Genomic DNA, 18010 nt, shown 5'->3' with positions numbered 1-18010 from the left:
TTCAGTATACTTATCTATCTCTCCCTGTCTCCCTCAGGCCCCAGAGCCCTTCGTTCATGCATGTCGCTGCTTGCTATGCTAGTTGCTAGCAATATATGCCGAGCAGGAAAGCATCATCGAGCATCCTAATCTTTTGGCATCTCTCTTGCACCTACCAAACAACAACACCCCCACACAACACACGGCGCCACTGCAGCAGCGCATTGCAGCGCGTTCGTTCATAAAGGTGCGTGGCCTGGTTGAGCTAGCTAGGGCCACAGCCCACAGGCCACAGCCGCAGGAGTGGTGTGAGGGGCCACCGGCGTGGTGCCTTTTGCGCCGCACACATGGCCGGCCGGGCCACACTACTCCACAGAGGTGTGGGGGAAAGAGTAAGATAGTACTAGTAGTATCTCAGTCGACAGCCATCGCCCATCGGCTATGGCGCCGTGGCCGCTGTGGGGCTCTCTCTCTCTCTCTCTGCCTGCTCCAGCTGATGCGGATGCTTTGCTTGCCCGCACTGCGAGCTAGCTGCACACAAGGGATGCATGGTCATGGGAAATTGGGAAATGCATGGGATGGAATGAGATCTCGGGGGAAGGGAACCGATCGATTGTTTCGGCACCAGCACCAGCAGTGCCATCCTACTGTCCTCCATTCCATTCCATTCCATGTTCTTCTTTTAAGGGAGACTGCGACACTGCTTTTCATGAGCCTCAGATGCGGGCACACTTTGATGGCGCATCATCGGCAAGCATGCATGCTCGCTCGCTCTTCGCCTTTTTCTCTGATGGAGGGACGGCATGCGTGTCCCCTCGACCCTCGCTATCCTATCCTGCTTGTTGCCGTCGACCCTGGTTTAAGTGTAACCTAGCTGACTGCTGGTAGTAATCGTCGCTGACTAGCTAGGACTGCGAAAATTGATCATTTTTTGTTCACCTTTTAGCTTCACTTCTCTCTCTCTCTCTCTCCCTTTATGGAGTATCAGAGTATATATATGTTTATGTTTGACTGCAAGTGCAAACGTTTGCATAATTGAGGCTTTGTCAGTGGAGAGGCTGCGGGCTGCGGCCAGATCAGATGATATGAAGGTGGTAGATAGGCGCATATATAGCACGGCTCCTCGGTATGGCGTAGTACCAGCTGAGTGGAGCGGCAACTAGCTAGGTGGGCAGCACATGCACATTCTCTAGTCGCTGCTGCAACGATGGGAGCAGGGATATATTATATATATATATATATATATATATATATAATATATCCCTGAACGGGGGTGAAGTGTGTAATTATCTGCAGACTGGTAGTTCAAGTTTTCAGTAATGATCCAATGGCAGCACAGCCGACGGGCGACGGCGACTGCATTTGTTGTTCCACGGCCTGTGCTGTGCAAGATCGGGGAGTTAAACCGGAGTATCTCGTCGCAGTCCAGTACATCGTCTAGCTGTCCTTGTGTTCACTCCGACGCCTGCTTACATAAATCTCTACGAGGACCACGAAAGGAAGGTGAATGCGCAAGAGTAGGGATGCCAATCGGGCGAGTAGTACACGAATATATAGTTCATGAATCTATATCCGTGAGACAAAACGCAACCCATATCTGTACCCATAAACGTTCGTGGGTATGGATCTGTATCCATATCCGTACCCGCCGGGTATCCGCTATCCAGTGGATACCCGTTACCCGCCCGCCCACTACAATTTTAGCATTACACACCAAACAACAATTTTATTACATTTCAAAATAATTATCATTCTAATAGCATTAAATGATAATTTCAGCACCAAACAACATGTTATGGATAAAAATTGAAAACAAAGAATTTATGATAATATATAAATCCGGATAGCCCACATGTTAGATATTCATTGGGTAATGGGTATGGATACTGGATATCCATACCCGCGAAAAAAATATCCGCGGATATCTTATTATATCCATAACCGTACCCACAGATATCAAATTACACCATACCCATATCCAATGGATAATTATCCGCAGTTATTTACCCATGCCCGTACCCATTGCCATCTCTACGCAAGATTAGAGATGGCCAAACGGGCCGCCCGGTCCGGCCCGGGCCCGGTGAAGCCTGGTCCGTTTTGGGCCCGGTTCGTCAGATACGGTTAGAAAACCGGGCCGGGCCGTATAAGCACACGAGCCCGATTTCCTGTCCGAGCCCGGCCCGTAGCGGGCCTAAACGGGCCGGGCCGGCCCATTTAGCATGAAAAAAGTGAGCTAAACGGGACGGTAAGCACATTTTAGTGTAAAAAAACGGGTTTAACAGGTTTAGGGGTAAACGGGCCGTGCCGGGCTAGTCCACCGTGCCTACTTTTTTATACGAGCCCCGGCCCGCTTATTCGTGCTGGGCCAGTCCGGGCCCACATAGAACCGGACCGTGCCGGGCTCGGACTGGGCCCAAACAACAGGTTTCGTGCCGGAATCGCGTGACTCGTGCTTATTGGCCATCTATAAGCAAGAGCAGCCTGCCACAGCTATCCACTTTCCACTCATGTCATGGCTGCCCTGCCCTGCCGCCCAGAGGCGGCGGCCCGGGAGAAAACAAAAGCGAGAAAAGAAGCACAGCGAAGGCTCGACGGCCGGGCAGTGAGGGATCCTAGTAGTACTGAGCAGTCTCTCTTATCTCTGTAGTAAGACCAACTCCAGCAGCACTCCGCATGCGTCTCCGTATCCCTATTTTGCGGAGTCTAGCACACTATTCATCAGTCCAGCAGGCTCCGCATCCGGCTCCGTAAAACGCACGGCCTGTACCCTGACTCCCCATTTCCACGCTTTCTCTCTCCTCTCCGCAGCTCTCTGCGTGCGCGCGCGGCTGCTCGCGGGCCCTAGGTGTCATAGACTGCATGCGGAGTGGGATGGAGAGTGTTGCTGGAAACGGAGACGGATACGGAGAGGAGAGAGAAACTGTTGGCCGCGCGTTTTAGGGATACTGAGAAGGAGTCTGCTGGAGTTGGTCTAAGTATGACTGTATCATACACCCATGGCTAGCCTATAGGCACTTCAATCAATGTGACTGTCGGTGGGCAAGGGCAACCCGATCCGATCCGTTCCGTTCCGTTCGTCAGGCTCTCCTGCTAACTCTGTCGCCGCCGTACGTTGCCCATACTCTCGTTGCTAATGAACCATCGATCGATCCTAGCTGAGCTGTCGCAGACCAGCTTCGCCATGCACAGCGGCTGAACAGCGACGTCTCACCCGATCGGAGAGGACAGGAAACTATCGGCATGGCAAACCAGGCGAAGAGCTAGCTAGCAGCAGGCGCGGCAGGTATAGATGGCCAACCGGGCCGCACGGCACGGCACTGGCACTAGCACGGCCAGGCACGGCACGTCAGGGCACGGCACGGCTAGGCACGGTAGAAGATCCGTGCCGTGCCTGTTAGTGCCAGCGTGCTGGGTCCTCGGCCCAGGCACGGCACTACCAGTGCTTAACCGTGCCGTGCCGTGCCAACAGGCACGCCAGCACGCCAGTGCTAGTGCCAGCACGGGCACTACGTGTAGAAATACACGCAGCAGCATTCAAACAGCATAAGTGAATAACATATTTCATAGTTAATAACAGATTCAAACAGCATTCAAACAGCATTCACAAAGAGAGTAAGAGACTAATCAAACAAAAATTATATGAGCTGAAGTGCAATGGCTGCCTCGTTAAAAACCTGTCTAGGTAAAACTCACCCTTGTGAGAAACCCTAGACAGGAAAAAAGAGTACAGCCCAGCTCATTAAAATGTTTTTCAAATGTTTACAGTCGAGTCCAGTCCAGTGTCCAGGTGCATAATATTACAGTCCCATTACAGAAATGGTCACAAAGAGAGTAAGACTAATCAAGATAAAGATTTTCAAATGTTTCTTCAAGCTCTTTGTCATCCACCATGTGTTGCATCCTTGCTTCAGCATCCTCCCAATCTTTAATGCATGTCAACATCTCAACCACATCAGACTTCAATCTCCTCCTCCGCTCGTCGATGATCCTGCCAGTTAAACTAAAAGTGGATTCTGAAGAGATGGTAGACAAAGGAACAGTTAAAATATCTTTAGCCATAATTGACAGTACTGGATAAGTGAGTTTGTGCTGATGCCACGAGTGCAAGATGTTGAAATCATCAGTTAACTGGTTGACAGTGTCACAATCTAAGTAAGAAATGAGTTCAGAAGCAGTAGAAGCTGAAGAGCTTGCAGCATGCAGTAGAGCAGTTGCAGAGGTATCTCTAGCAATGTTTAGAGTAGAAGAAAAAGAATGCATACCAACAGAAGTACCCACATCATCAGCATCATCATAAATTTCATCCCAAGCTAGGAGAGGGAGACGAGAGCTAGGAGAGAGGAGAGGGAGACCGGAGCTAGGAGAGAGGAGAGTACCAGTGCCAGTGCCAGTGCCGCCGTACCGGACCCCGGAGTCCCGGTTCCTCAACGGAGTAAGCCGGAGCACCGGGATCTACGCAGAAGCGCAGATCACACCGGAGGCCGGAGGGGGAGAAGAAGATAGGAGAGGGAGACCAGAGCTAGAAGAGAGGAGAGTACCAGTGCCAGTGCCAGTGCCGCCGTACCGGACCCCGGAGTCCCCAGTCCCGGTTCCTCAACGGAGTAAGCCGGAGCACCGGGATCTCCGCAGAAGCGCAGATCACACCGGAGGCCGGAGGGGGAGAAGAAGACAGGAGAGAGTAGAGAGGAGAGGGAGAACGGAGCACCGGGATCTCCGCACAAGCGCAGATCGCGCCGGTTCTAAAATGCGCGTGTAAACTGTAAACCCTAATAAGCCGGAGCACCAGAATCTCCGCAGATCACACCGGAGGAGGAGAAGAAGACAGCAGATCCGAGCGGGGGTTATGGATCTGAGTTACCCGGTTCACAAATGCGCAGATCCGAGCGGGGGAGAGCCGGAGAGGATCTCCGACGGCGACGAGCGACGATTGATCCGAGCGGAGGCGCCGAGGCGGAGAGCCGGAGACCGGAGGCGGAGATGGAGACCGGAGCGCTTAGCGGAGGCGGAGGGAACGAGGGAGAGGAGAGCTCGCCGGTCGCCGCCGAATCGCCCGCGGCTGAGAGAGAGCGCGTTAGGGTTTGAGCGAGAGCGAGAGTGAGTGAGGAGTGACGCCCGCGGCCGCGGCTGGGGCGGGTTAGGCCTTAGGGTTGTTTACAGCGCTTGCTTTTGGGCCGTGCCGACGCCGTGCCGGCCCAGTTAGCCGTGCCGTGCCTGGGCCGACCCTACGGGCCCAAGTGGTGGCCCAGGCACGGCACTATGTACGGGCCGTGCCCGGCACTGGCACTAAAAGGACCGTGTCGTGCCGTGCCAGTGCCGTGCTTTTTAGTGCCGTGTCAGTGCCGGCCCATCGTGTTAGTGCCATTTGGCCAACTATAGCGGCAGGTCAGGTGCATGAAGCTGCTCCGGGGAGGACCAGACATGCGCGTGCGGTCTGTCTGGCGGCCATGCGGCAGTCGAGCACTGCAACAGAGAAGCTACGGACCGGACGGAGCGTTTCGCTTTCAGAGGCAGACAACAAGACAACCCAGCTTCTTTCTTTGCATGGAAGGAGTTTGAGGTCGAGGCTGGCGCTGGCCCAAGTCTGCAGATCCAGCCGCTTCGGTGGCTGTCAGTCTGATGAGTGATTGTGACAAATTTGCCGGTGTCGACGCCGCCATGTACTGCATCTCGCTACCGACTGCACATAAGCATATGCAGGGCTCGTACCTGGTACACGCTACGATGGAGCCGGGGCGGCGCGGGGCCGTGTACACCATACACCGTACACGCAGCACTAAGACTATCCGCAACGGTTGACTCTAAATTTTCCCCCCTATATCACTTTTTACATCACATTATAAACATTCCATCCCCTATTTTTTCATCTCCCGCAGCGGTTCCCTTTAAATTCTCCCCTATACCCCACAACAACTATAAAATATCATTTTCTATACCTATTTTTCATCCACTATCAATTTTTTTCCAACTATTAAACTCATATGTGTTATAAAGCGCGCATGGAAGGAGGAGAACAGTGCCCCCTCAATCTGACGTAGTGCGCTATTTTACTCTTGTATTGTGCATGGTAGAGAAGGCTGTAGAGTCATACGATGCACCATTTTATCGGCTCCTGTAGCCACTAAAGCCGACGGAGGGGGCGCGCAGCGGAAGCGCTACGGGCAGGATCAGGGGTGCACGCATCTGCAGTGGATCAAGTGGGGGACATCATCATCATCGCCGTCAGCGTTAACATTCGTTGGGCTGCATCATCGTTCGTGGCCGCCCCTCCCACCGGGCCACCCACAGCCCACAGCAGACAGCACTAATCGTGTCCTTTCCTGTAAAAGCGACCGACGGTCAAATCCGCAAATTCTGAATTTCTTATTTTTACAGGAACGCGGGCCAGGGCCACAGCACTAATCATTTTTTCCCCCACTCTCGACCTGTTCGTTTTCTTCTCTTATTTTTTCCTCTCCGGAAAAGATGGGCAGACCTTTATCATAATGATAGTATGATACACACACGACGCTGCACATAAGCATTTTTTTTCGTACAAGGTTAAAACGGAACCACTAGGGATAGAGACGGAGCTTGAGTGGTTGACCAAGAATTTTGTAACTGCGCTGCAAACAATCATAAACAGTGCCATATTTACTACAATATTTACTTAAATACTTATAGTACACAATATAATTGACAGAAGGACCATATATGGTCACACTAACTAAGCTCCGCCTCTGTCTTTGAGTCTCAACAACAAGTTATAAATCATGTCAAGCTCTTTAATTTTAAGTTTATATTTATATGACTCATATGAAAAAAAAGTTATGACTATTGATACTACCTCCGTTTCTTTTTAGTTGTCGCTAGATAGTTTAATTTTGCACTATCCAGCGACAACTAAAACGAAACGGAGGGAGTATAAGACAAAAGGAGACCACATGATATGCGTCTAGGGGTGAATATCACCAGTATCACGTGGCGTTTGCAAATCTCCAACCGTCGGAATTTGCTGAAGATATTTCGTCTAGTAGGGGTCAGAGCTCAAATATCACCACCGTAGAGTTTCGCCTCGCCCGACCCTTTGACCCCAGCCATGAGGGGTCAGGGCTCGAATATCACCACCGCAGAGTTTCCCCTCGCCGACCCCCATAAGCCGAGGTGTCCAATATTTCATCCAACCATCTAGGCGCAGGATCCTCGGGTTCCTACTGCTTAACGTGGGAACATGCAAATCAGACCCAAACACAGTGTGAGGCTCGAGAGCAGGTAGGTATGCCAGAGCATGTACATTATCCACTATGGTGTGGAGGAGAATAATGACTCAACTACTATGTAACTGGAAAGTCAACAAAGGACACCAGACAATCCGCTGCAGCACATGACAAAGTGTAATGGTAGGATCCAAGTGGCCCATGTATGGCTAGTGCTGGGAACATGGGCCGGGCTTTTCGGGCCAGCACGAGCACGGCCCGGCACGAAATAATATGGGCCGGGCCTCAATTTCCGGCCCGTCGGGCCCCCAACACGGCACGCATAGATGGGCCGGACTTGGGCCGGCACGGCCCAATTAAGCCCAATTTATTTAATTTCTTTAATTTAGTAAGATATCGACCTTATATTGTTGTTATATTTGGAGTTTACATGGTAAAAAAAATGTTAGAATTGTTTAATATCTTTAATTTAGTAAGCTATGAACTTTATATGTTTGTAATATTTTAATTTTATGTGGTCAAATATACGGGTCGGGCTTGGGCCGGCACGGCCCAAAGAAGGTACGACGTGGTTTAGGGCCGAGCTGGGCCACTGTTTTACACTTTGGGCTGGCACGGCACGACCCAAAAATCTTTTAGGCTTTGCTGGCCCGAACCCGTTTGGCACGAAGCACGATGGGCTTGGGCCGGGCCGGCCCGGCCCGGCCCAATTCCCAGCACTATGTATGGCTACAATATCCTAATGAAGGGAGGAGCCATCATCCACGGCGTCCCTCGACGGACAGAACTCCTAGAGCACAACAAACTACACGACAACACTCAACTTCTATTTGCTTCGCCCAATCCACAGACATGTATGGTCGACTTCAGCAGATTATCCAAAGTTTACTCATATACACTGTTTTTGCACTATAAAGTGCACTATTCACATAGTAGAGTTTAAATATAGGTATACAAATGAGTAAGCTGCTGAAGATAGTCTAACGTGTCTTTCTCGCATCTTAGCATGTAAAAGGAAGGGTTTACCAACAGCTGAGGGCAGGATCAATGGTATGCACACACCGCTAGCATAGCCAATATAACAAAACTCTAGAGCACTTGTAATCGTTCACACGTGAGAGATTTAGAAGCTCGATCCCTATCTCTCTTATTTGTAACCCCTACTATAAACCAATGTAAGGTAACACAAGCAGCTCAACTAGACATAGGAACATTCTGTCTGAATCAGTATAAATTATTGTGTCCTTTTTACACGTCATCCACTCTGAAACACGCAAAGCACAATATTTACTGGTCAGTGATTCCAAAACACCGACAATTAACATGCTGAACAGTGGACAGTGTCGTCTCTCAGGTACCTTAAAAATATCAATGTTTTCATAACACTTCTATTTTGAGAATTTACTTTTGGATAATTATTTTTTGTCTTTACATTATTAAAATTGCTAATCTAGAATATGATTGAAATTTATGGTGCAAAACTCGATGCTAAGTATGTAATAGATAGCTCGTTAGACATAAGTAGGGATGACAATGGGTAAGATACCCAATAGACACATAAAGTTATATCTATACTCACTAGAGAAAAAAGCATACATGTAAGTATAAAATTACACCATACTCATACCCAGCACGGGTAGTGGGTACCCATAATCACTAACATTATACTGAACATGATCATTTGAATTAAAAAAATACTAAAATACAAGATGTTAAAACCTCATACTTCATTAATATTTTATATGAAACACCTTAATTAAGACCCATATATCATATGTTAGTGGATTTCCTATCAGTTACGAGTATGAGGCAGACATACTCATACTCACCATACTCGATAGGTACAACAAATGATCCAATAAAATACCAATGAGTTTTAAATTTTTTGCCATACCGGGAACCTAATAGCCTAATAGGGTTTTTAATCATCAGGTATTAGGTACCCATTGCCATCCTAAACATAAGATATAAAAAATAGGCTATTCGAAAGATTTATATGTTCAAAAGATATTTAGAGTAAACTAATTCACCATCTTAATCCTTTTAATATATTTTTATGTCAAACTTAAAATTGGTTAATTATTTAAAAGACAAGATGTGCACTCTGTTTTGACGAGGAAGCACACTCCATATTAGTGGCTGTCTGAAGTCATGCGTAGTAATGCAAGTTAGCAACGTCGTCTTTCACTGTTCTGATATTCCTGAGTTTCTAACAAAGCACGTGACCATCGTGACTAGAAATACCAGAATAAAGATTGCTCTCTAATAATTTTGCTGGGTGAAGTCACAAGTGAAAAGGAGAGGAAAAAAGGAGAAAAAATATGCTCATCCATAATTAATCGTAGAAGTCTTCCTCTGCCAAAGAAAACAATATTTTTTTCAGAAAGTATATAAACGTGCATGCTTTTGATTTTGACAAAGAAAACGTTAAAAAAAGTCATACGAATAGAAGTTCAAATGGAAACTTACGTGCTTCATCCTCTTGGTTCCAGTCATCATCATCGTCATCAAACTCGATATTCTACAGGGTAAAGGTCGAGGCACCAGAGTGAGATACATATAATAATCACTTAAGCTAAAAACAGATCCCTTTTACTACATCACAGAAACCCGAGAAAACAAATTCAGTTCAGTGGTATGTACTTGATTATAGTCATCGTCTGAATTTTCCTCCTCCTCTTGTACTTCCTCTTCTTGCTCATCCTCGTCATCACCTTCCTTCTCCACCTTGCTTCCATCCTACAACCAAAGAGAAGTTAATATGGTAGAAGATGATAAGAGCCTACAAAAAACAGTAGAAGATGATAAGAGCCTACAAAAAACAGTAGAAGAATATAGCCGCACGCTTCTGGTATTAACATTTCGGCACAAGCTCGATAGTATGGTGATGAGAAACATAGCTCAAACTTTAAACCAACAATAATATGAGCTAAATTCAAACATGCTCACCGGGTTAACCCTATATACAAACCTAAACTAGAATTTCAAAATACAAGGGCAAGGTGAGGCTCTTGCCTTGTGCTTTTGTTCAAGCTTCTCAAATGCTTCAAATGCCTGCTCATCTGTCAAACACAAAAGTACAATCTAAGTAAAAAGGTTGAAGTACAGCTAAGTAACAACTAGCAGTAGCAAGTGTTCCCTTCAGTTCTTCGTGCTACCCAACAGGAATAGAGTCGTGAAAAGCAGATAATTTTATAAAGAAGTAAAACCTGACTCCTTATCCCACCGGAGTTTCTTGTTGGTTGCTTGCCCTCTTCTAGATCCTAAAAGGAACAAAATATAATGGTAGTTATGCGGAAAACATAGAGTTGAAAACAAATAATACTGCATACAAATGAGTTCAAGAGTCAAGACTACCTTGCACCAGTTCAGAAGGGAAATTTGAAGGAGCTAGTTTGAGATATGACGCAAGACCTTCACGTTTGCTTTGTGTCTTACGTTTCCTATCAGAAAATCTTTCAATCTCTTTGTCTTCATTCTCTGACAACATATGAAATCATAAGATAATTAAGGTAACAACACAAATTATATCAAAATAAAGCTAGAAAATACCATTGCAAAAAAAAGTACGACAAAAAAAAAGAATGCTTAAAGATGATACAGTAAAAATTGATTAACAGAACAAAGTCACGGCACTAGTAATGAACAAAGTTGCTTTTTATGATTTTGTAAAATCGTTTCTACAAGTTTCTCATTCTATAACAATATAATCCAAAGAGTACCAGCTAGTACAGTAAGATAACAAAACTGGCAATGCATATGAACCTTTTGAAACAATGGATAAAAAACCAAATAAAAGGACGCTCAATAATATAGGAATTCTTTTCAACAGATAGCAGTACAAAATTACTTTCCATACAACACTGTTTGTAGTTAATTATTTGATCATTTACTTACTCGAACAAAACATAACGTGCTTTCACCAAAGACTGAATTGACTGATCTATGAACAATTTTCGAGAGTTGTTGCCTACTGCATAGGTAAACCAAGTTTGACAACTTCACGGCAATTTATTTGAGGCTTCCTCCAAATTTATGGACCAACTAATTGAAAAAACTAAGTTGATGCCTGCAGATGATTCACAGGGTTGATTGCCTACCCAACAGGTTTAAAGAAAATCTTGACTTCCGAGCAAGCAAGCAAGCAGAACCGAAGATGAGGAGCACTACGCCACTATACCATTACGAAGAATCAGCATGATGAACAAAAAGAGAAGCCGTGATAAGTTCAGCCCTAGTACTTTTCTTGGGAGCATCCTCCTCCAGGTAGTAGCAGGAACTCCTCCAGAACTCCTCGAGTTTCAAGGTGGACACAATCAGCGCTTTCTCCTCGTTGCTCGCCTTGGCGCACTTCATCTCAGGCAGAGCGATGTCCTGCTCATTATGCAAGCACATCAGTTCTACTTATACCGCACCACGCAATGCAGCGTCGGGGCGGAGCCAGTGGAGCAGAGACTTACCGGAAAGTCCTCGTGTGGCACGTGCTTGGCCGGGTGGTCGTACCCGAAGCCCCCACCTCTCCCTCGCCCTCGGCCCCCTCTTCCACGACCTCGGAACGACATCGGGAAGCAACGCCGCGAGGCAGTAGATGGAGGTCGAAGGGGCGGGCGGGAACGCGCGTGGCGATAGGTGAGAGGACGGCGCGGCGCCGGCGGTGAGGTATGAGGGACGCGCAGCGGCCCGCAAATGAATCGAAACGGCCGGCGGCGGCGGTCACCCGGCCGGTGCTTCTGCTTCACCCGCAGTCGGCAATCGAGATGCACCGTTGGGCTGGTAACCCAACAAAGGACCAAAGTTTACAAGTGGGCCCAGAAAATCCAAGAACTAGCTAGACGGTTCGGTACACCCGACCCTGATCTCTCTTTACGAACGATAACGAGACGTAAGCCCAACGCGGCCCAACAACCTCTCGGCCACCGGCTCCGCCTCCGCCCCGTCTCCGGCCCAACTTTGCCCCTTCTGATCCGCGCACGGGGAGAAATTTGTGATTTTGCCACTCTCAATTTTGGTTGTCTGTTATTATATCATCCCATATCAAAACATTCACAGGGACTGGTCCTTTATTCTGTTTAATCGGTCAAGGACTTCAATCCCTAACTCTTAAAATCAGTTTATTCATGTTGACTGGTTCTTTAATCTGGTTTATTTATATTGTACAGACTTATCCCTAGCTAGCTGTTGATAACTAGTTTTAATTCAGACCTGTAGAGCCTTTTCTGTTAAACATTGATATACAAAACTAGATGCTAATGTTCTTGATTTTTGATTTTTTTTTCTGGGTTTCCCTAATGAATGGTGTTTCTTTTTCTAAATGGTTTCGCAGAGCAACCATCAAAAGCCATAGGTGGACCGCCCCCAGGATCTTTGAAAGTGAGCTTAGTTCATTTTGGCCTTTGGTCAGGGAACTTCAGCTGCCAGTTGGATTGATTTTTCTGAATATGTCTGGGTTACACAGCCCGTTACGTCTCGCCCTAAATATTTTGCATCTCATCTACTACTTGAGACCAAGCCGTTATTCAATATTTTTGTTTCTTGAGGAGGTTAGTCAAATGTCTATGTTATGTTATGAGTAAAAATGTTTGCAATGACCAATTTATGTTGCTCAACAAGGTATGATGTTTCAGATTTCATCATGCCATGCAAAAGTTGACTCACAGGAGGCCAGCCAATTTTTCTTTCTTCTAAACTAATGTACTGTTAATTATTTCAGCTTCATCATAGGGAGATGCGCTATGTTGTGTTGAAGGAGGAGATGAGTTTCGTGCCTATTTGTTTTTTCTCCTTTAGCTCTTAGGGTTGTAGTGGATGCTTGCTATTTAAATTGGACTAGTGTATCTTGCGCGCCCTACGCGCGATGTAAAATTTAGTATGAAACACAAAGAAAATATTTGGTAAGTAAAAGTATGCACATAAAAAGTTTTTTATGTGATTAATAATGCAATATATAGGGTTGTAGAAGTTTGTGAAAAGATGAATAAATATGTGGAAAATTTATAGGTACACATTTACACCGAAACAAAAATAATGCACAATTTCATATCTAAGCTTTTGAGGGAGAAGTTTAGGAAATTAATGCATTCTAAATTTAAAATGACTACACAAAGAAATAGACGTATTTCTAAAAGGTTGAAGTACATACCTATCTTACAGTGAGGTTCTTTTTTCTTTGAGAGCGAATATGATGGTCATTGGAGTAATGGAATAGTTATTGACAGAGAGGAAAGAGAAACAGTAGTTGTGTAATTCCTCGCAGTGAAGAAAAAACAATAATATAAGTGTCTGCTCTAAAAATGAAGAGAAAACTGCACAACCTAACCCAGTTTATATGAAACTATAACTCTTCAATATGTCGCTTCGATCCTTAGATATCCTTTAAGTTGGGAACAAATAGTTTTGAAGAAGTTAGTGGTAATTAGCTATTGTATGAAAAGATGATATTTTCATTAGTCACTCCATTAGCTGCATACTAAAATTCCATTCTAAGTAATAAAAATATAGAGCACTACGTGGCAAAAACAAACGGCGCAAATTGTTAATCGTATATAGGAATGTGGCCATGTGTACACAAATGATCGATAAAAATGAATAATCAAAATATAAGAGTAGATGTGTACACAAATGATCGATAAAATGAATAGTCAAAATATAAGAGTAGATGAATATATATGTGAAAAAATGTATAGGTACACATATTTGCACCGAAACAAAAAAAAGAACATTTCATTTAAAACATATCTAATGTTTATGACAAGGAATTATAAAACTAATGCAATTTTAATAAACAAAAGACTACATAAAGAAAGAGACGTAATTCTAGAAGGTTCAAATACATACCTATCTTCCAGCAAGGTGCTTTTTCTTCCAGAGTGAATAGTATGGTCATTCCTTGCACCCAGATCAGGTCTAAGTAAGTGATAATTACCTCGTGAGTCAAGAACAGGTCTAAGTAAGTGATAATTACCTCGTTAGGAAAATCTTTAAGGACCGGATAAATTATTCCTTGTGCCCAGATCAAATTCTGCCTGAATGTCTTATAAAAAAAACTTAGAACATAAATTTAGCCCTTTTTACGCAGTCGTAGTAATAATGCAATAAATTTGTAAACTCATGTATCAATAGATGTTGACCTCGACGTGCCTTGGCTGCATCGGCTAATCTTAGGAAACTTACACATTAAACAATGAGATACAAGGAAATTTACGTAACCAGCGGCAATCGAAAATTATATTTGGTTAAAGCAGGGAAAATGAAGACAAAGATCTATGGACAAGATACAAAATGAGAAGCATTTTGAGTAACACCGAGGATGTAGAAATCGTGAAGGAATAGAATCGAATCTAGATTTTACAAAGGTGAAACGGGTTACTATTTTCGTTGTACAACAACTAGGCGACAAAGTTGATATGTCCCAAAAAAGAGTTCCTGCAACAATCTATGAGCACGAAAAATGTTTTGTGGGCGAAATGAAGCGCAAGCAATACACACATCCTAAAATGGAGGAAACAAATCATGGATTAGACCGAGAAGCCAAAATCAGAGAAAAGCTTAAACCCTAAAATTTTTGGGGCAAATTGAGGAGTAGAGACGTTCATTCAATGCACAAAGTAAAACATTGTCCTTTCGAACCGTAATGGAGCACACAAACCAGAAACCCTAAACTTTGGGAGCAATGACTGAAAAAGAGATGCTTAGTTAATGAGCTAAGTAAAACAGTGGCCTTTTCGAACCTCAATGTATTAAAAAAAGCATGAGGTTCTCAGGTACAAGAAAATCTCGGTAAAAGGATGCCGAGCATGATTGAAAGCACAAATCTAGAAACAGACAGATGTCCACCGAATCGAAACGGACGACGAATGATAAAAATCCTATATGAGCAAACAACCGGAGCCGAGGAGGAAGCCGACCGAGAGGAAACTTCTATACGGAGGCGGAGTCAACGAGGAACCTAATGCCGATGAAACAAATGAACGCATAGAGGAAGGGATAAGCAAAACCTATTTCTCACTAAAACAAACGGAGCCGAGTAGGAACCCAACAGCAGATGAGGCGCCTGTGTTGATCCAGAAAGGAGCAAAAGGAAGAAAGCAATGTAAAGTGCCACAATTGGGAGAACAAGCGAGAAGCCAGAGAAGTGGCCGGCGGATTTCTCTGGAAAGCAGCTACCATTCTTTTTTGCCAGACCTTTTTTTTTTACCAAACAACGAGCTGCTGCAGCAGGAGCAACAGGAGCCCTTGCTTTGTAATCCAACGGTGCACAATTTATTGATGACGTGGATAGCCTCACATATGCCGTTTTGAACCGGCTTTGTTACAAGGAAATTTACAGTAGCCTCACATCGGTCTCATCTCATTCAGATTCTGAAATGCTTTCAATATGGTAGAGACTTTCACTCGCATAACCTTTTTTACTGTTCACATGATTCTGGAATGTTCCGTGAGCCCCCAAGGTCAAAGAAGCTTGACATCTTTTTATTTTGTTTCGAACCAATTAAGGGACTGTTTGTATATTAGGAGCTAAAACAAAAGTGGCTCACTAGAGTTTAGTCACTTAGGAGTTAAAGATCCAAAGAACTAAAAGTGATTAAATTGAAACATATTTTATCATTTTAGTCACTTTTAGTTTTTCCTGTTTGGATCTTTGGCTCCTAAGACTGTTTCCAGCAGCTATCATATTTCATTTCGCATTTTAAATTTTACTCTGGAAACAGTGTAATCTACAGTACAAATCTCTATTTTACACGATCCGTTGCGGATAGACTAAGTGACTAAACTTTAGTCACTTTTATTTTAGCTCCTGGGATCCAAACAGCCCATAATAAAATCATCATATCATGTTTGTCAAGGTCGCTATCTGTATGGATGTGCTTCTATCCTATAACCTTTTGAAAAAAATGATTTTGATTGGCGATCCTACCATTAGGATTTTGAGTTCCTAACTTATGCAAAAAAAAAAAAATACTAAGGATTAAAAAAAAGATCACATTCCTGACAGCTTCGTGTCTGTTTTAGATTATTTATTAGTATCCTAGATCCCCAACCAATGGTATGCTGACCTTGGTTAAACAAAGTTTGGGCCTTTGGAGATTCAGTGTTTTATTCTCATCAGTTATGGGCGCTATTTTATTTTCTTGGTCAAAGTTTCCCCAGCTCTGTAAGCATTTATGGTAGTTTCTTACTGTATTTTAGGCATAAGACGATCTCCAACCACTCCCACCATATTTCTCCCCCTATCTGTACTTCCTATTATATTTTACTACATCACCCTGAAAGATACTTCCCCCACATACATGACGTCTCCAATAATTCACCCTATCCAGTTCCCTCTATATAATATAACTCAGTTATTTAACCTTTTTCATTAGTTTTTGAAGTTTTAAAAAATCATAGATTATTTGTACTACTATAAATACATATTATTATCATATTACATAACCTAGAAAGGATTAATAACGCAAAGAAATGTCGTAATTAACCACGGTTAGAGCTCCCCCCATATGTGGCCATGTGGAGGAGTTTCCTCTCTCTTCTCCCATGTGGAGAGAGCTTAGCTTTTGGGGGGAGCTGTTTTGGGGGGGGGGGGGGGTGGATTTCACCTCAAAGCCTTCCCTATGTGGGGTGGGGGGCATTGGAGGAGGCCTAAATATTGAAACCTTGAAGGACTTATTAGTGCCTCATGAAGAGTCGCAAAGTTCTGGTGTCCTTTTTTTCAAACAGCACATGCGAGTTGTGCCATTTCATTAAGAAGAGAATAAAAACAACGGAGGAGAGGCAGACTGGCAGAGCCTGCTCCCCCAAGAACCAATTACAGGACTCTTAGCGCCACACACTAAAAACAGACGACAACTGCCCAAGAAACACCTAAACAGCGACTGACACTCTTCAGAAACTACTAAAAGGTGTTGCGGAGCCTTAGCACCAGCCCAACACCACAACAAACACTCTTCAGAAACTACAGATAAAACTCTTTGAACCAGGGACTGGCACTCTCAAAGACACAAGCATTCCTATTCTTCCACAACTCCCAGGCAACGAGAATGAATGAATTCTGTCCTGTTCTTATCTCTTTTGAAGCAGCCTTGATTGTTTTGCACCACCAGCTAGAAAAACGAGAATCCTCTAGCATTGGTGCAAGGGGAAGCAAGCCCAATACATGAAAGAGAGCTATCAAACCTGCCTTGCAAAAACACAAGCAACCAAGGTATGCTGTATTGTTTCATCAGCTTGGTCAGATAGGGGACAAACAGATGGGTGAGGAAGTCCTCTTTTTGCAAGGCGGTCAGCTGTTCAACAGTGCCTCCCTTAATTGCCAACCAAATAAAGAATTTGCAACGGAGAGGGGCCCAGATTTCCAAACCTGCTTCCAATGTGCAAAAATGATGGTCCCAGTAAAAAACGACTAGTAGGCTGATTTGCTTGAATAAGAACCATACCCTGTAAGCCACCACTGATGATGATCGAGGATGTCCTGATAGAGGTTAAAATCATCAACCAAGTCCAAGATTTGCAGGTACTCTACTAGAACCTGCACTGTTAGAGCCCCCTTGAACATTGATGTCCGACACCCATCTTCTATTATGCCAAGCTTGAACCACCGTTCGTTGTTCCACCGCTCTTAGGAATTTTCTGAATGAGGTTGGGAGCATATTCAGCTAATGTCTTTCCATGGAACCAACTATCTGACCGGAACTTGGTGGAAGCACCATTGCCCACTGTGGTCTGCACAGCAGCTTTAAATAAGACCTGAGCATTGCGTGGAACCTGAACTTGAAGTCTAGCCCAATGACATTCCTCATCAATCTTCTGTGCCCACAGCCACTTTATACAAAGAAAAGTCT

The 18010-nt window shown here is 44.5% G+C and overlaps 1 protein-coding gene across 1 annotated transcript; it reads right to left on the bottom strand.

The window, feature by feature from the left end:
- Positions 1–9346: 9346 nt before the first annotated feature.
- On the bottom strand, positions 9347–11859 carry LOC100276973 (uncharacterized). Its single transcript, NM_001150656.1, is given in 8 exon segments — positions 9347–9530; positions 9645–9696; positions 9819–9914; positions 10191–10237; positions 10385–10438; positions 10533–10655; positions 11417–11549; positions 11636–11859. Coding segments are annotated over 8 exon segments (627 nt in total). The 5' UTR covers positions 11738–11859; the 3' UTR covers positions 9347–9510.
- Between the last annotated feature and the right edge of the window lie 6151 nt (positions 11860–18010).

The sequence above is a fragment of the Zea mays genome, chromosome 3 (assembly GCF_902167145.1).
Source record: "Zea mays cultivar B73 chromosome 3, Zm-B73-REFERENCE-NAM-5.0, whole genome shotgun sequence".
NCBI lineage: Eukaryota > Viridiplantae > Streptophyta > Magnoliopsida > Poales > Poaceae > Zea > Zea mays.
The sequence above is the reverse complement of the archived record's forward strand: the minus strand, read 5'-3'. Positions and strand labels throughout refer to the sequence as shown.